Source organism: Embiotoca jacksoni, unplaced genomic scaffold (assembly GCF_022577435.1).
Source record: "Embiotoca jacksoni isolate LCO1_2020_lvr unplaced genomic scaffold, fEmbJac1.0.p SCAF_21, whole genome shotgun sequence".
Classification (NCBI taxonomy): domain Eukaryota; kingdom Metazoa; phylum Chordata; class Actinopteri; family Embiotocidae; genus Embiotoca; species Embiotoca jacksoni.
In genome coordinates this window covers 3,912,977-3,940,501 of record NW_027185352.1, presented here as the reverse complement: position 1 = coordinate 3,940,501, position 27,525 = coordinate 3,912,977, and the positions used below count along the sequence as shown (strand labels likewise).

The 27,525-nt window shown below is 39.7% G+C and overlaps 1 protein-coding gene across 2 annotated transcripts; it reads right to left on the bottom strand.

The window, feature by feature from the left end:
• Window positions 1-853: 853 nt before the first annotated feature.
• On the bottom strand, window positions 854-23,831 carry cmah (cytidine monophospho-N-acetylneuraminic acid hydroxylase). 2 transcript variants are annotated; one of them, XM_069156467.1, is made up of 15 exons: window positions 23,558-23,831; window positions 17,650-17,860; window positions 17,467-17,558; window positions 11,070-11,179; window positions 10,399-10,589; window positions 9,850-9,930; window positions 9,667-9,733; window positions 9,485-9,566; window positions 9,254-9,391; window positions 8,000-8,135; window positions 7,111-7,275; window positions 4,645-4,819; window positions 2,857-2,973; window positions 1,638-1,753; window positions 854-1,519 (listed from the first exon to the last, which is right to left on the bottom strand). In XM_069156467.1, the coding sequence occupies exons 2-15, from the start codon at window positions 17,853-17,855 to the stop codon at window positions 1,384-1,386; spliced, it is 1,812 nt and encodes a 603-aa protein (XP_069012568.1). In that variant the 5' UTR covers window positions 17,856-17,860; window positions 23,558-23,831; the 3' UTR covers window positions 854-1,383. The 2 variants fall into 2 exon arrangements, with proteins under 2 accessions (XP_069012568.1, XP_069012569.1); XM_069156468.1 differs by having other exon boundaries at window positions 7,132-7,275.
• Window positions 23,832-27,525: the final 3,694 nt, after the last annotated feature.

Sequence of the window (27,525 nt, the reverse complement as noted above, 5' to 3'; positions counted from 1 at the left end):
TATATATCAACAATAATTATTATAAATACTGTATATGTCTATTTATACTGATGGAACTAAAGACACAGGGAGTTGACACGTAGGATCAAGGGTACTCATACCAGCATTTTATGTGATCATAAGCAAACAAATTAATGACAGATTGTCTGTTTTTACAGCTGAAATCGTTGCAATAATCTTTGGACTACAATAGGTAGAAGAGGTCAGGCCTGAGAGAGGGGTCATCTGTTCAGATTCTGCTGCAGCTTTAAACAGCTTGAAGTCAAAACAAACAATAAGAGAGGATTTATTGATGGAAATACTGTATCTCCGATAATGTTGAGACTTCAAAGACTTGGAATAAATGTACATTTTTGCTGGGTTCCTGCTCATGTAGGTGTGAAGGGCAATGAGAAGGCGGATATGACCGCAAAGAGAGCACTACAACTAAAAGATGAGATAGATATTGAATATTCCTTTTGGAAAGGGGGAGGCTAAATCATTGATAAGAGAGGCAGTACGGGATTTATGGCAGAAGAAGTGGGACAACAAAGGAAGACATTTCTATAGGGAAGTATAGAAGAGAGGACGTCATATCTTCAAGGCTAAGATTCGGGCATACAGGACTAAACTCAACTCTGTATTTAATGGCAAAAATCGCCTCAGATAAGTGCATTATTTGTAATGTTGCTGAAGATGTGGAGCATGTTGTTCTAAAGTGTAGTAGACACAATACAGACAGGAACATTTTGAAGGAGAAAATTTGTCAGTTGGGACGGAGATGGAGTTTGGAGGGAATTCTTGCAATGAATGAAGAATGGCATGAGTGCTGCAGGGCACTATTCTGTTTTCTTAAAGAAACAGGACTAGGCAGGAGGATTTATTTATTTATTTTTCATTATTATTATTATCATCATTTAAAACAGTTATGAAATCAAATCAGAGAAGAAGAAGAAAAAGAAGAAGATAGCCCACACATACTCAAACAACAATGGTGACATACAGTATCTGCTGTGCAATGTGCTCATCTGCCTTCAGTAGCAACTTAGGGTTCAGTGTCTTGCTTAAGACACAGGGGCACTTTTTTTTTCTCAAATCACAGGTTAAGTGAACCACAACACTGACTTCAATCAAACCAAAAATGGGTCTGAGTTTATTTGCGCAAAAAATGCTGACTAATCGCTCTGACTTTATTTTTGATGGCTGGAAGTGGTTCCAGAACCTGAAGACCAACAGAGGAACTAGTTTCTTATCTTATGTGTCTTTTTCTGACCCTTCAGCTGCTTTATCACTTCACAGTGTTATTAAAATACAGTAGTGTCATACCCAATTGGAGTTACTTAAAACAATGAAAAATGAGGAAATGAGTCAATCAATTGTTCTTCATAAATCCATAATCCTAATTCATAACACTACGCAGTAGTTCCCTATCCAAGAGTTGTCCTGTGGCGTGTCCTCCTGGACGGGGGTCACCCGCTGCAGGAGCCAGTCCCAGTCTGGCCTGCAAACTGGTAGCTCTGTCTGGAAGTGGTTCCAGAACCTGAAGACCAACAGAACAGATGAAAGGCCAAACCATGACCAACACACGTTGTGTACCACAATGAATCAGAGCAAAAGTAAAGCCTGAGTGCATTGTGCTGCCAAGATTGTGTGGTTACTTGTGGTGGTAGATGTCCGGGTCTCGGCTGATGCGGTTCTGAAAGCCGATGTACAGGTCATCCCAGAGACGGCCGTGCAGCACCACGTACCTCATCACCCCAATCCTGTTTTTAATCTTGAAGAAGGAGACCAAGAAACTTTAGGGTTTATTACCCTGTCAACGCAAAAAGCTACATAGGACTGCTATACCACTGAAAGAGACTAATATACCACTGAAAGAGACTAATATACCACTGAAAGAGACTAATATACCACTGAAAGCGACTAATATACCACTGAAAGAGACTGGTATACCGCTGCACCTTAAGTGGCCTACCAACAACCACTTGGTGATCTCGGCATCTCTAATTTGTCTGCAGTGTGCAGGCTTATGGCTAACTGGCTATTTGAAATTTGTTGCCAAAACAATTACTTTAAATTATTGTATGTTTGCTGTGCACTGCAGTTGCAGTTCTGTACATATACTTAGGAGTATAGCACCTACATTTCTTAATACTGAAGGCGCATATTCAATCAGCTTGGAAAGTGTTATCCACAGTAGTACCACGCCATTTTCAAAAAAAGTTGACGCTGAATAAAATGAAAACAAAAACAGAATGCGTTGATTTGAAAATCATGTAAACCTATAATTTTAATTGAAAATTGACCAAAGACAACATTGTTGAAACTGAGATATTGTTTTTTTGAAAATAATCTGCTCATTTTGAATTTGATGGCAGCAACACGTTTCAAAAAAGTTGTGACAGGAGCATGTTTATGTGTTGCATCACCTTGTTTAACAACACTGTAAATGTTTGGGAACTGAGGAGACCAGTTGCTGGGGTTTTGAAAATGAAATGTTGTCCCATTCTTGCTTGATAAACGATTTCAGGTTCTTAACAGTTCAGGTTCTCTTGTTGTATTTTTCATTTCAAGAAGTTTAGCATCTGGACTCTTCTACTATGGAGCCATGCTGTTGTAATACATGCAGAAAACAGGTTGGTATTGTCTGGCTGAAATAAGCAAGGCTTTCCCTGAAGGAGACATTGTCTGGATGGCAGCATATGTTGCTCCGAAACCCGTATTTATCATTCAGTATTGATGGTTTCTTCCCAGATGTGTGAGCTACCCATGCCATGTGCACTAATGCACCCTCATACCATCACGGATGCTTTCTTTTAAACTGTGCACTGATAATAAGCTGGATGGTCCCTCTCCTCTTTAGTCACGAGGACTTACCTCCACATAGGAGTGCTCTCTGTCAGGCCTCGTGGTGGGAAATGACAGATCCAAAAAGTCCACCAGATAGTCATAGCCGCCAGTGAGGGATTCAAAGTTGTCATCTGTTTCAATGACCTAAATGTCAAGACATTTGCATTTTATCAAATATACATCCACTTACACGAAGCAGCTACAAGAGGGAAGAGAGAATCGTTTAACACCAGAAGGAACAGCTTTTGAGAGAAAGCAACCAGCGGGAATCACTCAAAACTAAAAGAAAGGGAAAGAGATGATGAGGAAACAGAGCAGAGTACCATCTTTTTAAATCTCAACGTTTCATGAAATGACCTGCAGGCTGCCTGTCCTGGCAGTCGTGGTATCTGTTGAGCTGAATGACGCTGCTGCTTTTTACACATGCAGCCTTTAATAAGACCAGATTTGCATGGTTCATTTACTTTTAAATTCAATCCATTTGTCCCATACTTTAATCACCAATTACCTATATAATGAATTACTGTCAACCTACATTATGTTTAGTATTACTAAATGTTAGCATGCTAAGCTAAGAAGGAGACAAAGGTAAACATTCTCATGTTAGCATTGCCATTTAGCATGCTTTTATTCGTGTTTAACTCAAAGTACTTGAGTCTTTCAGTGCGGCTACAGACATCAGCCAGCATGGCTGTTAAATCTTGGGATGTTCTCACACCTGAGTGTCTGGACCATGTCCGTCACCAGTTTCATTGTGTCCATCTGTTACGGTTAGTTTCGGTTTCACAATACAATTTTGAGAGCGCACTACCAAACCTTGTATGACAGACCTGCGTCCTGTCATCATCACCTCCTTATACTTGACACTGATTGGCTTGCAGTGCAACAGAGGAAAATGTGTCATTTCACGTCTAAATTTATTTATATTGTTTGAATGTCTACACCTATATTGCCATCCCAATAAAAATACCATGAATACAGGGACGACTTCTTCATAGTCATTCTTGTGTTGTTCACAGCTTCTCCTCTATTATATTCAAATCTAAAATTGCAAAGGCTAAAAAAATATCAAGACTAAAGATTTTTCATAGCTAAAATGGTCCACAAATTGAGTATGAAACGCTGGACATGTTTCACCCTTAGCGGTCACCTTTGTGGCTACAAGGAAGGAACCACTATCTTAAAGTTTGCAAAACTGCAACACCTGAGAAAGCTGCAACTGTTGAGGAACACTGTACTACACAGTACAAATGCAAGTTATACAAATCCACACAAAAGTGTTTATTTTTCATGAAGTATCACTATACCACTGTTGGATAGAAGCCATCAGTAATATGATATCCCTAAGTAATGTAGCCGGCAGACATGTTGCTGGGTGATGCATTCAAATGTTATGGCTATTTTTTGTTAAGTGCAGAACAGCAGTGTGTGATTTGAGACAGCGCGACCCTGTCGAAATTCAAGCACCGCAAGTAAGTGTACTAACAGTGAACTATATGTAAGAGTATTAAGGGAAGAAATGATTTGAAACACTGCATATCTTTTGGATTCCTATTTTGCAGTTTGACCCTTTTCCATTTTTAGAAAGTAGAAGTGACAGGGAGAGGGTGGGAGTGAGGCACAGTACCACAGACCTACAGTATACCAAGACGTTTTCACACTGCAACTCTAAAATAGAAAAGAAAGCACAAGAACAAAGTGCATGCCACCAAATGTCAGACATTAGGCTGCAGCATTCAGGAAAGTTTATGCCAAGGAAGAGCCAACAGTTTCTGCGGTAGCTGTTGCAGCAGAACAGAGACGGTCTATATTTACCCGCACAACCAGGTTGTAGTTTCGAAAGCCTGCCCAGGTGTAATAAAACTGGATCCAGCTTTGATGTTTAAATATCTCACTGCTGATGGCGCTGTTTAGTTCATCCACGTACAAGTCGAACTCCCAGCTGTCCTTGTAGATTTTTGTATTGGCTGGGGGGTTAGTAATGGCCTCACTATGGTTGATTGTGGAAAAGGAAGTAGAAAAATAAATATTAAACTTAGAACTTGGAGGTCATCCTTTGCGGTTTAAATGATCATTTCTGTTTATTACAATTTGGTTCTTTCTTTCATAATTTGGCCATTATTCCTATTCCAGATAGTAGCACAATTTCAAGGGTTAAAAAGGAATTGGATGGCTACTACTGTTTCTTGGGCAGCTGCGTGTTTCAGTATTAGTTCACACACAAAAAAGATCTCACTTTGCTCAGCATTGACTGAGAGTTGAGAGTTCCTATTTCGACGGTTGTCTGTCAGTTTGAGGAGTAACAAGGTGACCGTGCAAGTAAGGAAGAAAAATCTAGCGATAACAAAAGGTAGTGGGTTTACCAAAATACAACAAAATAAATTAGGGTTCATTTACGCGGTAAAAGAATTGGTAGGCCGAAGACTACAAGCCTTGTGGCTGAGCAGACAGAAATTTGCATCGTAAAAAAAACCTTTATGACTGTACAGCAAGTCATGAATGCTTCTCAGGATGTAGATGAAAATGTTTCCTTTCAACAATCAAAAGAAGACTTAATGAAGAAAAAGTTCCATAAAAACAAAAATCAACCTCAATCAAAATTATATTAAGAAGAAAGTGTGGGTACCTGTAAACCTTTGGCTCTGTATGTTAACAGGGCTCCAGAAAGTGCATTTTCATTTTGAAATTTAGGTCTGCATGTACCTTTGAAGAAATATTATAAACGTATGTCATCACCTCCACTGAAAGCAGGATTTGAAATGAAGTGAATCAGAGCTATGGGACATTTTGCTGTCATAGATACATCTGTAACCACCCCTTGGAGAGCAGCATAATGCCAATGAAATGGGTTTTTTAGCAGATGGGCTCTAAGAAAACAAATTGGGATGGGCTCAAAACCTGCCGGTGACAGCATTCATTTCGACAAGTGAGTTCTAGTCATCACCGAGTGTTGCTGTATCACTATGAAACCGGTGTTTTGTATATAAAAGCCATTTGTAAAGCTTTGGGACTCCAGCGAACCACAGTGAGAGCCATTATTCACAAATGGAGAAAACATGGAACAGCGGTGAACCTTCCCAGGAGTGGCTGGCCGACCAAAATTACCCCAAGAGCGCAGCAACGACTCATCCGAGAGGTCACAAAAGACCCCACGACAACATCCAAAGAACTGCAGGCCTCACTTGCCTCAGTTAAGGTCAGTGTTCATGACTCCACCATAAGAAAGAGACCGGGCAAAAATGGCTGCATGGCAGAGTTCCAAGACCAAAACCACCACTGAGCAAAAATAACATTGAGGCTCGTCTCATTTTTGCCAGAAAACATCTTGATGATCCCCAAGACTTTTGAAAAAATACTCTGTGGACTGACAAGACAAAAGTTGAACTTTTTGGAAGGTGTGTGTCCCGTTACATCTGGCGTAAAAGTAACACTGCATTTCAGAACAAGAACATCATACCAACAGTAAAATATGGTGGTGGTAGTGTGATGGTCTGGGGCTGTTTTGCTGCTTCAGGACCTGGAAGACTTGCTGTGATCAATGGAACCATGAATTCTACTGTCTACCAAAAGATCCTGAAGGAGAATGTCCGGCCATCTGTTCGTGACCTCAAGCTGAAGCCAACTTGGGTTCTGCAGCAGGACAATGATCCAAAACACAGCAGCAAGTCCACCTCTGAATGGCTGAAGAAAAACAAAATGAAGACTTTGGAGTGGCCTAGTTAAAGTCCTGACCTGAATCCTATGAGATGCTGTGGCATGACCTTGAAAAGGTGGTTGGTGCTAGAAAACCCTCCAATGTGGCTGAATTACAACAACTCTGTAAAGATGAGTGGGCCAAAATTCCTCCACAGCTGTAAAAGACTCATTGCAAGTTATCGCAAACGCTTGATTGCAGTTGTTGTTGCTAAGGGTGGCCCAACCAGTTATTAGGTTTATGGGGCAAACACTTTTTCACACAGGGCCATGTGGGTTTGGATTTTTTGCAAACATGCAAAAAAATAAATCAGGAAGTGGGCAAACACTTTTTCACACCACTGTGCTTTCATTTACCCAAATCTATGTTATAAACACCCAGATGTTCTATGTTCTATTCTGACTGGAAGAAGACCGACACCTTCTCTCTGGACAACAATACTTCTAACACTTTAGCTGTTGTGGTTTTGCTTTTGAAGCCAGTGGAGAAATCCTCAGCTTGTAAGTTTTGTGATTTGTCTAATTTGTAATATCTGAATCAACAGTCTTTTCACTTTGTCATATTTAGACAAGGGATAAAACACACACAGTGCTTGAACTGTTGTCAACCTGTTAGTGTGGTCTCTCAGGGCGAGGCCGAGGTCCAGCACAGCACCGGGCTTGGGTGTCCATGTCAAGATGTTTGGCGCAAGCTCATTGATGAGCGCACTGAGGTCCTCTGCAGTATTTTTGACATTTGTATCCTTCATGTACCTTTACACACATACACAGAAGAGACAAGGACAAACGGAAACGTTTAGAAGGACTCAAAAAGGATAGGACAGATTTTCACATGTAGTTACTGTTTAAATGTAACAGTTATTCTTAACTATATTGTTGATTAATCTCCAGGTATAAAATATCAGCTCCAAACTCTAAGTGTAAATGACCTATAACCGTGGCTATAACCTATAACTGATATACTGTTCATGCTCATCTTCCACACGTACAGCTGCCTCCGCACGCTTGACCTCATTTTGCACAATACACAGTTGCAACTACACATACCTAACCATAACACAGATATGATTAAGTTTATGGCCCTGAGACACCTTTCACTCAGGCCAGAAGTGCAGATACATCCTGTTTCTGTTGAAATGAAAGTTTATTTTCCGTTTGTCTAGTCATGTGGACTATTCACACAGAGGTATAAATTAAATTCTGTTTTCTATTCCTCTGTCAGTCAGTTTGAACATTGCACTGATCCATACTTGCAAGTGTGACTTTGTATTGCCTTCGAACCTTTGTTAAATCATCTTAAAGACTTTAAGTCTTTGCTGTTTCTTTAAACCAGAGTAAAGACATTGAATTCTCCACCACACAAACCAGTTCTGAAACTGAGTTAAACACATCAGCTGCATCTGATGTCAGGGAGCTATAAAGGCTATTCAAACCCTTTTATCCTTTTCTGTAATTTACAAGTCTGTTCAAACTCTACCTGTCTGATGGATGAGCCTCCACAAAGTAGCCAGCGAATGGACAGTAGATCTTCGGCTGCAGGGATTTCACCAGCAGAGCTTTGTAATTCAGCAGCTTCTTCCTTTCATTCTTGATAAACTGAGCCTTCCAGGAATCTTTGAACAGATAAACACCATTTGCTTTATGTCAGCAGTGTTTGCACCATTGACCGTGTAAAACCATTGAGTCATTTGTTAATTTGTTTTTACAACTGGTTCAAGTCTTATCTATCGAACAGAGTTCAAGCAGTTCAGGTTGATGGTTTCAAATTAAGTCCCCACATGGTTTATTAAGGTGTGCCACACTCAATCAATTAATATTTGGCCAACTGTTGTTTACTCTGTACATGAATAAAGGGGCAGCACGATGGTGCTGTGATTAGCATTGTCACCTCACAGTAAAAAGGTTCTGGGTTCAAATCTGGGCCTGGGCCTTTCTGTGTGGAGTTTGCATGTTCTCCCTGTGCCTGCGTAGGTTCTCTCCGGGTACTCCGGCTTCCTCCCACCATCCAAAAACATGCACCTCAGGTTAATTGGTGGTTCTTCAAATTGCCCTTAGGTGTGAATGAGAGCATGAATGGTCTTTGTTTCTGTCTGTCTCTATGTGGCCCTGTGATGGACTGGCAACCTGTCCAGGGTGTACCCTGCCTTCGCCCAATGTGAGGTATAGATAATGGATGGATGGGATGAATAATTCACTTTCCATATCAGCATGGTAATGCCCATTTTACTTTCAGGTCTCCCTGTTTAATTCAAAACTTGTTATAAACTCCAAAAAGAAAGAATGTGTGCATTTTACAACAGCACATGCCATGGATGTTCAATTTAATCCATGTTTTAAAAAGAGATTAAATTAATTAAGTGCAGCATCTGGAATTTTAGCTAGACAGCCAATAAAAAAAACCGTAATGTTCAGCACACATGTAAAACCTAAAAAAAAAATCTCAAATTGATTTCTTACATGAAAAGAGAGCCTGTTTTATCTTTTGAAAACATAAAAACAACCATTATACACTCTACTGCACTGTCTACATTGGATTATAGAGATTGTGTGCTCATACTGCAGCAACTAACCTTAAACCACTGCATGCTGCCTACATGGTGTCATTCTATTTATTACTGCAGACAGCTGTTGCACTCACTGCTGTGCCTATGTTGTGAGGTTATTATTTATTATTTCATTATTCTGTGCTGTGCAGTGAAGTGAAAGTTCAGATCAGTGCAGTGAGCCCCACCATTGTATTTCCCCCCGTAGAAGGTCATGGGGAATCCCGATGCCCCCCCAGCAAAGTCGCTCAACATCAAATCCACGTTTTGTGGAAGCCTGCCCCCATTTGGCCTGGTGCAGTCCACGGTGTTGAGGATCATGTGACCTGAAAACAGATTTTAACAATCTAATCACATTTACCTTTTTCTCAAATTTAGTGATTGTATTTACAATATGAAAATGACTGAAAAATGTGCACCTTTATAGTCAACAATGATGCAGGTGTCCATTTCAGGATGTACACCGTCCATGAGGATCATGAATCTCAGGTGATCGTCAATCTGAGTGAGACCATTATTTCAAAAATCATATCATAAATACAAAATTTTACTTGACAATGGAACTGCTCCTTTTGACCAGATGTTTGAAGTAGTGACTTACATTTTGCCAGACACCAAAAGGAATGACGTTGATATTGGTCAGCTTGACTTGACTTTGCTGCAAATACCTGTTGCATGCCAGCAGAGAGAAGGGAATGCAAATAATGGAGTAATGCACACAAAAAAATTGGGTTTGAAATGAATTGTTGTGATGGGTTAAATAGAGTTTCATCACTTCACCGACCAAAAGACTGGTCTCAATGTGTCACCAACATATATGGGGACATCCGGCCTCCTCTCTGACAAGACTTTCAGTGTTGGGAAACTACAAAAGATACAGTACAGGTCAAATCCTCAGTTTAAATTATTTTGCAAACTGTCTGCATGTTGACACCCTTTTAAGTTTATTTTAAGTTAAACTCAAACTTTAAATCGCACATTTTAATGGAAATAATTCATTTATCAAACTAGTTGTGTGATAGGCTACAAATAGAGAAGCTGAAGAAGAGATGAGAAAACATTTTGTTTATTGATACCGTGTTGTCTCTGAGTCATTAAGACGCTTCAAATATTGAGTGCAGTATATGAAATGTTTTTTTTTTTTAATGTGATGTGAGGTCTGTGACAATTATTCATAATAGGGCAAAATATGAAGGTTACTGTACAATTTGGTTAAGGACTTCCAAGCTGAAAGCCCTTTTTTTCCTCATCTTCAGTGTCCCTGCCCTCATCCTTTGTAAGGTAGAATACATGGCATGTTTTTCTTTGATTTAACAACAGTGGCAGAGTTTACCTGAGGTGGTCTGAGTGCATATGGCTAATGTAGATGAGATCTGCAGCACACAGTCTGTCCAGGGAGTCTGGCGGAGGCTCGTGGAGAAGCCACCAGCCCCTGGCAAACGCAGGACCCTTCAACCAGGGGTCGAACATGAAGCGCCTCTGTCCGAGCTGCAGCTCCATGCAGGCGTGGGTGATGTAGGCCACCTGGGAGAAAAGTTCAGCTTTACAGGCGTCACATTATTACCGTCATGATTCTGTGTGCAAAAACAGATCTGACAACGCTATTAAACTGTGAACAGAGGCAGCTGTGGTCCCAATGAGGATACATATATATATATATATATATATATATATATCATCCAGGAACACATGACTTGAATAATAACTATTGACATCGGCTCAAAATAAATATTTCTGCCGATATAAAATGTCTATAAAGTGACACCTACATTATGCCTAAGAAAATGCTTGATGATTGATTAAATTAAATAGGTCAAATTTAACCAGCTTGTGCTACTGTCAGGGTTGTCTTACACACCCAAAACGGTCTCCTCTGCCTTCTTCACCTCATCGCCACGATTTCCATCACAGTCTTTGAAAACGTCCATAAACTAAAAGTGTCAGAAAAAGAATGAGCATTCTTATGACCTGTTCTTGCTCAAATTGTAATAGCAAAATACAAACTTTCACTTCTCCTTCCTGGAGCTCCAGAGGCTCCCGAGGGTCCGCGAGCCAGGGATCAATGGGTTTCAGCTCCAACAACTGAAGCCCCCCATCATCCGAGATCTCGACCTCTGTGTGTGTGACAAAACACTCAGGTTTAGTTGGTTATATCCTTAAGAGATGCAGAGAAATCGGTCACAGCTCCACTTTTGTAGTGCTTTACATACTGAACCAAAACTATTAGCATATCATATCTACATTTACTGCAGGATTTCCCTTTTAATCAATATATTTTTATATCTGTTTACTGATTTAGGGCGGCACAGTGGTGCAGTGATTAGCACTGTTTCATTAAAGGAAAAAAAAGGTTCTGGGTTTGGACTTCATCTGTGGCCTTTATGTGTGAAGTTTTAATGAACACAGTCCAAAGATATGCGTGTCAGGCTAAGTGTTTATTCTGAACTGGAATTCAGTCTGACTGCGAGTGTTAATGTCTTTCTGTTGGCCCTGTGACTGACTGGCCCCCGGTCCACGGTGTATACAAAAGTAAGGTGACCTTGTTCGGGGTAAAGCTCGAATTATATCCAATTTACTCATCTGGTTTGTTTGCTTTATTTCTTTTCTTCTCTTTAATACTGGTGAGTGACAACAGGTGTTCTCTGTGTGATCATTCTGCATCAACATTAGTGTTTGCAGAAATCTTTACTGTCCTGGATCTTTCGAGAGGGTTTTATGAATGAACCTTCGTAGCAAGTGGAGATAAGAACCATGAAGTATAGTTTTGTTTGCTTTGAGTTTTTTACAAACTGTTTCTTATTGCCCCCATTGAAGAGACTCTGTTTTACACACTTACAGTCTACATAACAAATGTAAATAAGTACACAATACTGTACTGCTGTATAATTTTCCCTTAATACCCTAAAATGTTGTTCTCCAGCAGTTGTAACCTCCATATTTATAGCCTCTCAAAACCAGTTTTTTTTTCTGTAAGCCTCTTATAGACCAATGAATTGTCACCTTCATGAACACAAATGTTACTCCAGCTCATCAAGAAGTACCATATTTCTTGTGTCTTCTTCCCATTAGTGGGTGAGCTTCAGTTGGAAAAAGGTGATCTCATGTATTTCCAGTCAGGAAATATCAAATCTGCATAGTTTATTGTCTGCTTGGAAATTAGCTGTGAAAACTGCTGCCTGCTGCTGCTGGGAGAAGACACTAATTAAAATGACATGCCATGACATGACTGAGATTACACACCCACAATCTCTTCAACTGTTTTTAACATGATAATGACAATAACAGCTCAAAAAGAAAACATGAAACTTCATACATAGCCCTGAGGAGTGTAGTACAAAGAAAGTTCAACATACCCAGACTTTCTCTGTCTGAGCTTCTCAACAGGCGGAAACTTTAATCGGTATCACAATGGTGGTTATCAACTTTATTTGTTAACTCAGGCTTTCTACTTCAGGCAATGAGTGAGTTTAAGTAAAAGGGGAGGTGTTTGTAGCACCTGACCAATCACAAACATGGACAAGTGAACTGACAGCAGAACCACAAACGAGGAGCAGATTATAATTTTGGAAAAATATAAAGTTGAACATATTCCAACTAAAAGCAGCACAGCTGCAGCAGCTGAATGATGGAGGGATGTAGCCTACAAAAAAATTGCTGACTGTGTGAATGTGTAGCCGCAGTTGAAAAACGTATAATATCACCTTACCATAAAGGGGACTTGAAGATTTAATTAAACCTTTTAATCAAATGAATGTATTCTTTGATGCATTCTCATGACGTGAACATTTTAGTCTTATCCTTTCAGCTGCAGCCTCAGAGGTGTCAAACAGACTGCGGCGCAAATAAGAAATAAATATAAAAAATATATTTCAAAGCAGTAGGTAGGTTTACTGTCATACAGTGGGTACGGAAAGTATTCAGACCCCTTTACATTTTTCACTCTTTGTTTCATTGCAGCCATTTGCTAAAATCAAAAAAGTTCATTTTATTTCTCATTAATGTACACTCAGCACCCCATCTTGACAGAAAAAAACAGAAATGTAGAAATTTGTGCAAATTTATTAAAAAAGAAAAACTGAAATATCACATGGTCATAAGTATTCAGACCCTTTGCTCAGTATTGAGTAGAAGCACCCTTTTGAGCTAGTACAGCCATGAGTCTTCTTGGGAATGATGCAACAAGCTTTTCACACCTGGATTTGGGGATCCTCTGCCATTCTTCCTTGCAGATCCTCTCCAGTTCTGTCAGGTTGGATGGTGAACGTTGGTGGACAGCCATTTTCAGGTCTCTCCAGAGATGCTCAATTGGGTTTAGGTCAGGGCTCTGGCTGGGCCAGTCAAGAATGGTCACAGAGTTGTTCCGAAGCCACTCCTTTGTTATTTTAGCTGTGTGCTTTGGGTCATTGTCTTGTTGGAAGGTGAACCTTCGGCCCAGTCTGAGGTCCAGAGCACTCTGGAAGAGGTTTTCTTCCAGGATATCTCTGTACTTGGCCGCATTCATCTTTCCTTCAATTGCAACCAGTCGTCCTGTCCCTGCAGCTGAAAAACACCCCCACAGCATGATGCTGCCACCACCGTGTTTCACTGTTGGGATTGTATTGGGCAGGTGATGAGCAGTGCCTGGTTTTCTCCACACATACCGTTTAGAATTAATGCCAAAAAGTTCAATCTTGGTCTCATCAGACCAGAGAATCTTATTTCTCATAGTCTGGGAGTCCTTCATGTGTTTTTTGGCAAACTCTATGCGGGCTTTCATATGTCTTGCACTGAGGAGAGGCTTCCGTCGGGCCACTCTGCCATAAAGCCCCGACTGGTGGAGGGCTGCAGTGATAGTTGACTTTGTGGAACTTTCTCCCATCTCCCTACTGCATCTCTGGAGCTCAGCCACAGTGATCTTTGGGTTCTTCTTTACCTCTCTCACCAAGGCTCTTCTCCCACGATTGCTCAGTTTGGCTGGACGGCCAGGTCTAGGAAGAGTTCTGGTCGTCCCAAACTTCTTCCATTTAAGGATTATGGAGGCCACTGTGCTCTTAGGAACCTTGAGTGCTGCAGAAATTATTTTGTAACCTTGGCCAGATCTGTGCCTTGCCACAATTCTATCTCTGAGCTCCTTGGACAGTTCCTTCGACCTCATGATTCTCATTTGCTCTGACATGCACTGTGAGCTGTAAGGTCTTATATAGATAGGTGTGTGCCTTTCCTAATCAAGTCCAATCAGTTTAATTAAACACAGTTGGACTCCAATGAAGGAGTAGAACAATCAAGGAGGATCAGAAGAAATGGACAGCATGTGAGTTAAATATGAGTGTCACAGCAAAGGGTCTGAATACTTATGACCATGTGATAGTTCAGTTTTTCTTTTTTAATAAATTTGCACAAATTTCTACATTTCTGTTTTTTTCTGTCAAGATGGGGTGCTGAGTGTACATTAATGAGAAATAAAATGAACTTTTTTGATTTTAGAAAATGGCTGCAATGAAACAAAGAGTGAAAAATGTAAAGGGGTCTGAATACTTTCCGTACCCACTGTATATCTTATAAGTACAAGTGCAATGCCTTTGTGCTTCAGTCAGTCTCTGTTGTAGAATGATATCAGTAAAAAAACACAACAAAATAAATCTGCACCTCATAAAAACCACCGGAGAAAGCCAGAGAGGTTTGTCAGCCTGTGAACACTCTGACCTCCACAGTGGACTGTCTGTCTCACTCTACAGAGGACTGTCTGTCTCGCTCTAAAGAGGAATGTTTCACTCCGCAGAGGACTGTCTGTCTCACTCCACAGTGGACTGTCTGTCTCACTCCACAGATGACTGTCTGTCTCACTCCACAGTGGACTGTCTGTGTCACTCCCCAGAGGACTGTCTGTCTTACTCCACAGATGACTGTCTGTCTCACTCCACAGAGGACTGTCTGTCTCACTCCACAGAGGACTGTCTCCCTCCGTGCACTGAGCTCCACGGGATCTTCTTCAATTGGTGATGACATTTTTCAGAGAATTGATTGGTTGTTTTGTACATTTTCATCTGGTATCTTCAACATAACCTACCATGGTGATCTGGCCAGGTTAGGATTGCAGTATAAGTTACCATGGTGACCTAGCCATCTTAAAAGAGAGCCAGCTTTGTGACATTGACAGCCCTGCCTTTAGTCTCAACATACCTCGCTAACCCACTAATCTCACTTCGTGGTACTCTGGTGTAGCAGATAAGCCTTGTTTTAAAGAGTAACACTCTTGATGTAAAATATTTAAGGAGGTTTGGTTTTTTCTCAACATTACCTTTGGTTGTTGCTTACGAAGTCATTCATATTTAATTCTAAAATGTTATAGAGGTCGAAAGATTTTGGGGGCTTTAAGTCATCATGGCATTTGATTACAAGTACTGCCTTAAGTTTATGATGATACATATGAAAAACAAGTCAAGCTAATAGGCAATGTCCCATTTCCGCTAGGAAGCTGATTACTATTGATTCTTTGTAGCTAAAATGCATCTGTTAATGTAGAAAATGAAAGGAGAACCCAAATAACAGTGAAAGAAGGATAGATGAGAAAGGCAGAGGAGACTGGATATTTCTGATTACATTAGACTATCATGTCAGGCCAGTCTTGTTCAATTTGTGTAAATTGGCCTCGTTTTAGCCTTCATCATGAGAGCTGGATATGCCGATGAGAACTCTCTGGCTCATTTCTGCAGTCATCCCGCACGAGTGGTTTATATTGAGTTTGGTCTGTTGTTATAATCTGCCCATCAACAACGCACACAGCAAGAGCCACAGTATATAATCTAAACGATTGCTGGCCAATGGTGCAGCCCGAGCCCACTGAGCCCCCTGAGAACTAGATGTGTTCATGCTCTACACATAAAGATAACACTGCCATGTCATATCGCTTTTGAATAAATGCATTTCATACTGTGGAAGCATGCCTCTTTACGTTTATTATGCAGGTTATTTATTTGTATACCCTGGGATATACAAATACATAACCTAAATAAATAATTATTTATTTGTATACCATCAGGTATACAAATAAATAACCTAAATAAATAAGTATTCATTTGTATATCTTGTGGTATACAAATAAATAACCTTGTATGTTTTATTCATAATTGATTTTTAGAGTTTATTGATTTTATTACTGTTATGCCTTTTGTTGACAAATGCATTGAAACTAATCTATTTGATAGTTACAGTTAAGTGGGAACATGCGTATCAGTCTCTTGTTGGGCAAATACAAAAGTGTGTCTGCTTGTTTGTTCTGCAGGAAGTTTTCTTTTGTGTGTCTCTCGATCACATTCAAATGTACTTTTCATTCTCTGTCGTGCGTATCGTATGTAGGTGAACCAGATGGGTATGCTATGAATCGAGACAAGTGGATTAGAGTATGTTAAGAGTAAAGTCATTTATTTAAAGAAATACACATGTAATTAAAGTCTTCCTGTGCGCTAGTGCAGGCGATATTATAAGACTTCATATTTTACTAAAATTTTAATTTTCTCCTCATTTGTAAATTATGTGGCTGTGCTGTCTGTACTCTTGTCCATGTTTGTGATTGGTCAGATGCTACAAACACCTCTTCTTTTTTCGTGAACGCGCTCAGAGCCAAAAGAAGAAAGTCTGAGTTAACAGACGGGTTGATAACCACCGTCGTGGAACAGCTTATCTCTGACTGAGAGTTACTGAGCAGCTCAGACAGAGAAACCCTGGGTATGTTGAACTTTGCTTCATCGTACACCCCTCAGGACAGAGCAGATAGCTGAACTCGGAGTTATTAAGTTGTATTATCCAGGAACAGCACCTATGCAGCAAGTTGCAGTGTGTGATCCATCGATGTTATACAAAACATATCAGTTTCAAGGAACAGCTCGACATTGTGAGAAATACGGATATTTGCTTTCTTGCCAAGAGTTTCTGGCCCAAGTTGTCAGACTATTCATTTATAGGGGTTCTCCACCAGTTTAGTTCTGCAAAGAGGAGTGAGCAAAGAGGAGTGGACCAAAATCCCTCCTGAGATGTTCAAACCTGGTGACCAACTACAAGAAACGTCTGACCTCTGTGCTCGCCAACAACGCTTTCTCCACCGAGTAGGGTCATGTTTTGCCAGGGGATCAACTACTTATTTCCCATAATCAAATGCAAATCAATTTATAACTTTTATATGATGTGATTTTCTGGAAAAAAAAAACGTTTTTGATATTTTGTCTCTCTTTTAAAATGAACCTACCATTACAATTATAGGCCGTTCATTTCTTTGTCAGTGGGCAAACTTACAAAATCGGCAAGGGATCAAATAATGATTTCCTTCACTATAAACTATTCTAGCAACATGTGAATTCGGAGGAGGGCCCATTTAAAACATTGCTGTGGTAAACTAAATATAGATCAGGGTGAAGACACAACTTACCGAGCTCGTCCTGCAGGAAGCTGTCTGGTGGATTCATATATTTCATGTTTGACACGTTTAACTTCCAGTTGTGTTTAGTGCATTTAACAGTCCTGTGGGAACACAGCAGCAAGACAACTCTATTGAAAAGTTTGACCGACAAACAATAATCTATGTTGTCTGTTTCTGCCAGACTGCTCTCACCTGCCATCCAGATCTTCAATGTCTTTAATGAACAACCCCCCCTGGTGTTTGCATTGGTTTCTGCATGCTTTAAGGCCATCGTTGCTCTTGTATATGATGTAACATTTAGCGTCCTCTGGGTTTTTCTTGAAATTGACTCCTTCTTTGAGCGAGCCCACGGCTTCAGCATCCAGTGAAAGCACCACCGTCGCTCTTTGAGAGGTCATTTTACCTGAATATCAAACACCAGATCAAAGAGAAGTTCAGTCTTAAGATGAATTAAGTGGCAAAATGATACAATCAAAAATACATTTGTACTGTAACTGTAAATTAGGTTTGTATTTTTATATATGAATTAAAAGTGACATATTGTTGATGTAAATCTATGAAACCATACATGTATTTTTGTACCTTTATGAAATGAAACAAAACAATTCATGTCGTTTTGACTTGGTTGTGACTTGTCACATGAAGCATGACTGTGAAGAGTAAAATTAATTTTTCTGTTCTTGTGTTGTGCGGTTTACATTTTCGCTCGTTGTCTCCACCAACAGTTCATGTCTTGTATCTATGCTATCCTTTTCTCTCTCTGCTCTCCTCTCACCCCAACCAGTCGAGGCAGATGGCCGCCCACCTCTGATCCTGGTTCTGTCGGAGGTTTCTTCCTGTTAAGAGGGAGTTTTTCTTCCCTCTGTTGGAGGTTTTTCTCCCTTAAAGAGGAGTTTTTTTTCCCTCCTAGCTTATGTGGGAATTGTTGAATTGTTGGGTTTCTCTGTATAATATTGTAAAATCTTGCTGTAAGGACTTTAATGTGTTAAGTGCCATGAAATAACCTATGTTGTGATTTGGCGCTATATAAATAAAGTTGAATTGAATTGAATTAAAAGGCTGAATTTTCCTTGTTAGTCGTGACGATTGTGGGACGGAGTCAAATGAGCTTTATTGACTGCAAACAAGCTTCATGTCCATCTCTGCAGACTTTTGACACGCTGTATCTTCACATATCTAAGCGCTGGTTTTTGGTCAGAACTTTAGGGAACTGGTGTATTCTTGTAAGACTCATTTGCAATTTGAAAGCGTCAGTTCTTGAGAACTTAAACCTTAAAAACCTGGTTGTTTGTTAATTTTGCTATTTGCTTGATGAAGATCGAGAAATGTCATGATTTGTTTATTGAATTAATCTGAGCCTGTGTATCTGGCTCACAACTTTCAGAGCGATAAAATCTATTTTTATCGTTGTTGTAGCCATTACTCATTATTTTTAAGTTACCGGTATTACTTCCACTAGTGTACTATTATACATAGTATAACTTACTGTTATTGTTAACAGAAAAGTTTCAATCTGTAACACAAGGAATACAAAATAATTAAAAAGTAAACTAAAAGACTACATCTACTTTTTCTAATGCAATGTACAGTATATATAAAACTAATTTCATTTAAATTGGCGTTAATAAATTAATCGCTCTTTCTTTCTCTTAACTTGAACAGCACCACTCAGAGATAGCCTGCTCTGTCGGGTATATGCAAATCTGAACACGTGAAGTCTCTCTAACCTTACAGAATTAACCAAACCAACACAACACTATCCATTCAATGCAACTTAACGATGAATGTAATATACTTCACTGCGCTTTTATGATACATATTGTGATGGAAATCGTGGAGCAGAGGTGGAGAGGGCAGAGGAGACCATTTTGGGTGTCAACGCCATTATGTTTATTGGCAGCAGCTCGGCCGAGGAGAGAAGACACAACATGTAGATGCCAGTTTGCTCCACCCCTCTATCTGTACTCTCACACGAGCTCAATTATAGTAACACAATGTGTCCTTGGCTGAATATGGTGAGACAGAGAGTCAGATATGATCAACATGTAGCAGGAACAACTAGTTCCTGGGGTTGGAGGTGTTCCTTATGTCAGGACTAAACAATAGAATGTCCTTGATGCATACCACCGTTTATCTCTATAAACTTAATGTTTTATCAGTGGGATGAGTGGGCCAACCTCAGTTACATAATAGCACACAGGTTATTATATATATACAAGGCGATGATTAATTTTGCTGCTACAGTATAGTTACTTCCCTTATGTTACCACTCACCCTCTGCTACTCAGGGGGACATCCTCAGCTTTTTATCTTTCCTCAATAAAGAAATAGAATGAATGTAGATGTTTAAAACATAGTGAGTACTTGTCTGAGTGACACTGGGCCTATATTATCCAATATTCAGTGTAAACATGATATTACCCCCATATTATATCATGTGGGGTTAGCTACAGTTACAGTTAACCATGTTCATTCACCAGAAAGCTAATTTAATTTAAATTGACATTAATAAATTAAATTGGCATGTTTTTGCCTCCTTAAAAGAACTATCATAACTGTATGAATACATGTTCGTCTCTTATTAACAAAGATAATAAAGTAAGTTTAATAAATCAACAGCCTAAAGGTCTGTGATTTATCTATCAACTATAGCTGAGGGAAACTTACTTTTAAGACATTTTTATTTCAGTAGGAAAAGAAAAAACTCAAAACAAAACAACCACCTCTATTTTATATTTGTCACGAGTTGTGTCTGTTATTTGCAATAATTAAGTACATAAGCAACTGTAACATTCAAAATGATAGTAATATGTTCACAGAGTGGCAGTTGAGACATTTCTAAAGAAATCCCAGTAGGGCTTCTACAATTCAGGCCACTTCAGCTGGACTGAGACAACTTTGTCTCCTCAAAATTATTTCCATATTGAAAACAAGAGCACGGAACTGCAGAACCACAGGAGAATCCATCTGATTCACTATTGTAAGTCTGAGTATGAAGATTGAGCGCTCTTTATCACACACTTTGCAGCAGTGACAGACTTGGACAAACCGGTTTGAACCAGAGCAGCTCACCACAATTGTCTTGTTACAATGTGATATTTTCTACCTCAAAGGTAGGTAGATAGGTAGGTATTCACTTTATTAATCCCCGAGGGGAATTTTTTTTTTTTTTAGAAAGTATTCTACCACTACACTAGTCTACCACTACACTACACGACCACTACATGTTATTTTGATTTTGTGTTGCCTTTGTGATATCGCTCTTTCTTTCTCTTAACTTGAACAGCACCACTCAGAGATAGCCTGCTCTGTCGGGTATATGCAAATCTGAACACGTGAAGTCTCTCTAACCTTACAGAATTAACCAAACCAACACAACACTATCCATTCAATGCAACTTAACGATGAATGTAATATACTTCACTGCGCTTTTATGATACATACTGTGATGGAAATCGTGGAGCAGAGGTGGAGAGGGCAGAGGAGACCATTTTGGGTGTCAACGCCATTATGTTTATTGGCAGCAGCTCGGCCGAGGAGAGAAGACACAACATGTAGATGCCAGTTTGCTCCACCCCTCTATCTGTACTCTCACACGAGCTCAATTATAGTAACACAATGTGTCCTTGGCTGAATATGGTGAGACAGAGAGTCAGATATGATCAACATGTAGCAGGAACAACTGGTTCCTGGGGTTGGAGGTGTTCCTTATGTCAGGACTAAACAATAGAATGTCCTTGATGCATACCACCGTTTATCTCTATAAACTTAATGTTTTATCAGTGGGATGAGTGGGCCAACCTCAGTTACATAATAGCACACAGGTTATTATATATATACAAGGCGATGATTAATTTTGCTGCTACAGTATAGTTACTTCCCTTATGTTACCACTCACCCTCTGCTACTCAGGGGGACATCCTCAGCTTTTTATCTTTCCTCAATAAAGAAATAGAATGAATGTAGATGTTTAAAACACAGTGAGTACTTGTCTGAGTGACACTGGGCCTATATTATCCAATATTCAGTGTAAACATGATATTACCCCCATATTATATCATGTGGGGTTAGCTACAGTTACAGTTAACCATGTTCATTCACCAGAAAGCTAATTTAATTTAAATTGACATTAATAAATTAAATTGGCATGTTTTTGCCTCCTTAAAAGAACTATCATAACTGTATGAATACATGTTCGTCTCTTATTAACAAAGATAATAAAGTAAGTTTAATAAATCAACAGCCTAAAGGTCTGTGATTTATCTATCAACTATAGCTGAGGGAAACTTACTTTTAAGACATTTTTATTTCAGTAGGAAAAGAAAAAACTCAAAACAAAACAACCACCTCTATTTTATATTTGTCACGAGTTGTGTCTGTTATTTGCAATAATTAAGTACATAAGCAACTGTAACATTCAAAATGATAGTAATATGTTCACAGAGTGGCAGTTGAGACATTTCTAAAGAAATCCCAGTAGGGCTTCTACAATTCAGGCCACTTCAGCTGGACTGAGACAACTTTGTCTCCTCAAAATTATTTCCATATTGAAAACAAGAGCACGGAACTGCAGAACCACAGGAGAATCCATCTGATTCACTATTGTAAGTCTGAGTACGAAGACTGAGCGCTCTTTATCACACAATTATCTTTATTATACACTCCTGTGAAATACTTTTTAACAGGCGTCGCACATGTAGTCGTGAGTTAATTGGTTTAGAGCTCTTGAGTCTCATGACTTCAATTTTATAGAGACACCCCGCCTACTAAAACGCCACGATGATAGCTCTCTATCTGGCTCTTCTGGTGCTCATCCTGCAGGGAGTATAGGCAGGAGGCCTAATAATGCCAAAAAAAAATTAATAACATTTATAATCACCAAGTTATTGCAGTTCATATTTTGGATATACATTAAATGATTTTAATATACATTAAAATATGAGATCATAAAGCTCAAAAAGATCAAACGTTCACGAGACTTCTCCTCATGCACGCAAACAGAGTGCCGCACAGTGATGTGCACAGAGCACGCACGGGGCTAAAACCCTCGTGAGCAAGTATTCCATGTGGCGTTGCTTGATCAAAATCAACATCTGTATTCCACGTTTTTGTGTAACACTGGCACGTGCACATCTGTGGAATATCTGAACTTTTGCGCAAAAAAAGGTCCAAAACCATTTAACAATAAAATCGTCAGAAATTCGGTAATCATTAGTTGTAGATGGCTCGAATTATGTGTGGGAAAACAGAAAAGACAACAGGTTAAACAGGGTTGAAAGGTTTATATATTCGATGTAACTTAAAACAAAGTATTTGTCTTGCATTACAGTAAAGTTCAAGTGGATCAGACCATTTACACAAATTCTGTACGCTCAATAAAACGGCTGTAAGGTGCAGCGTGACTCACTCGTATTTCCTCCATCATATTATTGTTAAATGTCGCAACAGTTTAATTTGAGCTGACACGGAAGTTTACGAGCCTTTCATACTGTACAGCAATCTCTAAAATGTCTTATTCATTCAGTAATTTAAAGTAAAAGATATTTCAATAAGCAATTTTAAATGCAGCAAAAAAAAAAAAATGGGCAAAGTGTGTTTGTTGCTGCTTAAAACGAATATTTTGTTCAGTGAAAGCTGCATTCGTTCTGAGTGTAATAAATTCATTTTTATTTATAATAATAATAATAATAATAATAATGATGATTATTATTATTATGTCTTTATCATCAATAAGTCAAGGTATTTCGTTTTCTGTGTAGCTACAACAGACTTCTTACACAATTGCTTCAGATTATTGAAGAGCTTCAGAAGCTACGTTTAACCGCTGAAAACGTTAAACCTACTGTGGTCATATTCATTCAAGTATATAATATAGTCCTACTGAGAATTAAACGAAGATATTTACATTTTACAGACTGAGCGCGTGTCTTTGCCCCCACAGCTCAGAACACGGACTATGACAGAGACACATTATGATGGCAACAGCACCTCAATTCCAAAAAGGTTAAAAGATTTAATGATGCCCTTCTCCCGCCTGGCTGGAGACTTCCCATTCAGGAGCATTTTAACGGTTGGCTATAGCAGCCTTTACTTCACTCACCTGAAAAAAAAAAGATGCTTTTGCTCAGAAGTTATTCGTCAGAGATGTCCCGTGCGAGGCTGACCTGTCAGCTTCTGACCGCCTGCACGACTTGACTGCTGACAATATCTTTGTTTTCTAAATCTCTGCTCTGATAAGACGCTGTGTGCGTGTTTGTGTTGCTTTCGCAAAGGACACAAATATCAGTTCGGTCCCTCAACTTGCTGAAAGAAAAATGGTGGTTTTCGGTGCCGCACTATGTGCTCGCTCATAATCCAGTAACTGTTGAGCTGTCTCTATCGACCGCTCATCATTAAAACCACAGCGTGCACGCGCTTATTCCGCACGCTCCTCCCCGGTGAAACAAGTAAAACGACTTTTACTCTGTGAGGGAGGTATAGATGAAGGCGATTAACGTATGTATTCAGTTTCACACTGACTCCCATTGTCACACAATTTAGTTTGTATTGTAGAGTAGCCTACCAAATGTTTTTGTTTTTTGTCCTTTCAAAACATCTTTGAACAAATAAAAAACAACAACGAAGGTTTTATAATTTTTCTGCTTTAACGTGCATCAAGAGAGGCTGCGCCTCAAGAGGAAGACCAAGCAGGAAGCCTAAAAAAACAAACAAGAAAAAAAAGCTTTCCTGCTGCCCTTACAGTGACTCAAAAATGTTTCAGTCACACTTAAGTCTTCGTCTGAACTTCTCCTTTGCTCATCTGACTCTGTCCTGGGTCATGCCAGGAGAGGTTTTGTACTTTCACAATGATTGTAAACTGAAACTGAGTGTTTTCTGAAATTTGTGTCAAATTGAGAAACTGCAGAAAGGTGGGTCATTCCCTCATTGCTAACTACATTTTTTAATATCATTTTTTTCATGTGGTGATTCATATTGCTATTTATTACATCAGACAGATTCATGCATGCAGTGCATCCGGAAAGTATTCACAGCGCTTCACTTTTTACACATTTTGTTATGTTACAGCCTTATTCCAAAATGGATTAAATTCATTTTTTTTCTCAAAATTCTACACGCAATATCCCATAATGACAAAGTGAAAATAGTTTGTTTAAAATTTTTGCAAATCTACTAAAAATAAAGAACGGAAATATAACACGTACATAAGTATTCACAGCCTTTGCTTAATACTTTGTTGAAGCACCTTTGGCAGAAATTACAGCCTCCAGTCTTTTTGAGTATGATACTATAAGCTTGGCTCCTATTCTTGGGCAGTTTCTCCCATTCTTCTTTGCAGGACCTCTCAAGCTCCATCAGGTTGGCTGGGGAGCGTCGGTGCACAGCCATTTTCAGATCTCTCCAGAGATGTTCAATCGGGTTCAAGTCTGGGCTCTGCCTGGGCCTCTCAAAGACATTCACAGAGTTGTCCCGAAGACACTCCTTTGTTATCTTGGCTGTGTGCTTCGGGTCGTTGTCCTGTTGGAAGATGAACCTTCGCCCCAGTCTGAGGTCCAGAGCGCTCTGGAGAAGGTTTTCATCAAGGATGTCGCTGTACATTGCTGCATTCATCTTTCCCTCCATCCTGACTAGTCTCCCAGTTCCTGCCGCTGAAAAACATCCCCACAGCATGATGCTGCCACCACCATGCTTCACTGTAGAGATGGTATTGGCCAGGTGATGAGCGGTGCCTGGTTTCCTCCAAACATGATGCTTGGCATTCAGGCCAAAGAGTTCAATCTTTGTTTCATCAGACCAGAGAATTTAGTTTCTCCTGGTCTGACAGTCCTTCAGGTGCCTTTTGGTAAACTCCAGGTGGGCTGTCATGTGCCTTTTACTGAGGAGTGGCTTCCGTCTGGCCACTCTACCATACAGGCCTGTTGGTGGAGTGCTGCAGAGATGGTTGTCCTTCTGGAAGGTTCTCCTCTCTTCACAGAGCAACGTTGGAGCTCTGTCAGAGTGACCATCGAGTTCTTGGTCACCTCCCTGACTAAGGCCCTTCTCCCCCGATCGCTCAGTTTGGCCGGGCGGCCGACTCCAGGAAGAGTCCTGGTGGTTCAAACTTCTTCCATTTACGGATGATGGAGGCCACTGTGCTCATTGGGACCTTCAATGCTGCAGACATTGTTCTGTACCCTTCCCCAGATCTGTGCCTCGATACAATCCTGTCTCGGAGGTCTACAGACAATTCTTTGGACTTCATGGCTTGGTTTGTGCTCTGACATGCACTGTCAACTGTGAGACCTTATATAGACGGTGTGTGTCTTTCCAAATCATGTCCAATCAACTGAATTTACCAGGTGAACTCCAATCAAGTTGTAGAAACATCTCAAGGATGATCAGTGGAAACAGGATGCACCTGAGCTCAATTTTGAGTGTAATGGCAAAGGCTGTGAATACTTATGTACATGTGATTTTTTTCGTTTTTGATTTTTAATAGTTTTGCAAAAATTTCAAAAAAATGTATTTCACGTTGTCATTATGGGGTATTGTGTGTAGAATTTTGAGGGGAAAAAAATGGATTTAATCCATTTTGGAATAAGGCTGTAATATAACAAAATGTGGAAAAAGTGAAGCGCTGTGAATACTTTCCAGCACCTGCATATCAAAAATGCAGGTGTGGGCATGTATCGCACGCACACACACACACACACACACACACACACACACACACACACACACACACACACACACACACACACACACACACACACACACACACACGACACGTTTGCCAAAAGGAAGCATTTTAAATTTTTTTAAAGACTTGTAAGCACCCATGGAAAATTAGTTTTAGGAGAGTGCATATCTAACATCTGCACAACATAGAGAAATATACTGTGTAGATAGATAGATAGATAGATAGATAGATAGATAGATAGATAGATAGATAGATAGATAGATAGATAGATAGATAGATAGATAGATAGATAGATAGATAGATAGATAGATAGATAGATAGATAGATAGATAGATAGATAGATAGATAGATAGATAGATAGATAGATAAATAGATAAATAGATAGATAGATACTTACTTTATTAGTCCCCAAGGGGAATTTTTTTTCACTACAGCAGCATCTATAGATATAGGAAAGAAATAAAATAACAGTAAAAAAGATTAAATGTAAAAATGCACAGTATATACAATAAATAGAATAAAATAGAATAATTTAATTAAATTAAATCAAAACTGACTAAACAATAGTGCAAAGTTTTTTTTTAAATATTTAAACAAACAAGAAAACAGACAACGGTGTTATTGTTGTTTGATGGATTTTGCCAGAGGTGAGTTATTGTACAGTCTTATTGCAGTGGGCAGGAATGATCTCTTGTATCAGGAATGATCTCCTGTATTCGGAATGATCTCCTGTATCAGGAATGATCTCCTGTATCATACAGGAATGATCTCCTGTATCAGGAATGATCTCCTGTATCTGGAATGATCTCCTGTATCAGGAACGATCTCCTGTATCAGGAATGATCTCCTGTATCTGGAATGATCTCCTGTGTCTGGAATGATCTCCTGTATCTGTCCTTGTGACAGCGGAGCTGAAGGAGTCTTTTGGAGAACGTCCTCCTCTGTCCCTGCAGCGGGTGGTGGAGAGGGTGGTCAGGATTATCCAATATGGATAATAGTTTCCTCAGCGTCCTCCTCTCCACCACCTTTTCCAGACTGTCCAGTTTGCAGCCAATGATGGAGCCAGCCTTCTTAACCAGTTTGTTAAGTCTGTTGGTGTTGCCGGCTCCAATGCTGCTCCCCCAGCAGACCACAGCGAAGTACAGTTCACTGGCCACAACAGACTGGTCGAACATCTCCAACATCTTGCTGCACACATTGAAGGATCGGAGTTTCCTCAAGAAAAAGAGTCGACTCTTGTAGACAGCGTTGATGTTGGTCTTCCAGTTCAGTGTCATGGAGACACCAGGTACTTGTACTCCTCAACCATGTCCACCTCCTCTCCCAGAACTCTCAGCGGTTGTGGAGCCGTCGTCTTCCTCCTGAAGTCGACCACCATCTCTCTGGTCTTG

Excerpts from the sequence above, each read along its gene's own strand:
- cmah (XM_069156467.1), bottom strand. The coding sequence starts at position 17,855 with ATGACCTCTCAAAGAGCGACGGTGGTGCTTTCACTGGATGCTGAAGCC. Across the intron at positions 9,392-9,484 it reads CATCATTGTTGACTATAAAG|GTCACATGATCCTCAACACC; the intron begins GTGCACATTTTT and ends ATCTGTTTTCAG. Across the intron at positions 4,820-7,110 it reads TTGACAACAGTTCAAGCACT|TGAGGCCATTACTAACCCCC; the intron begins GTGTGTGTTTTA and ends AATCAACCATAG.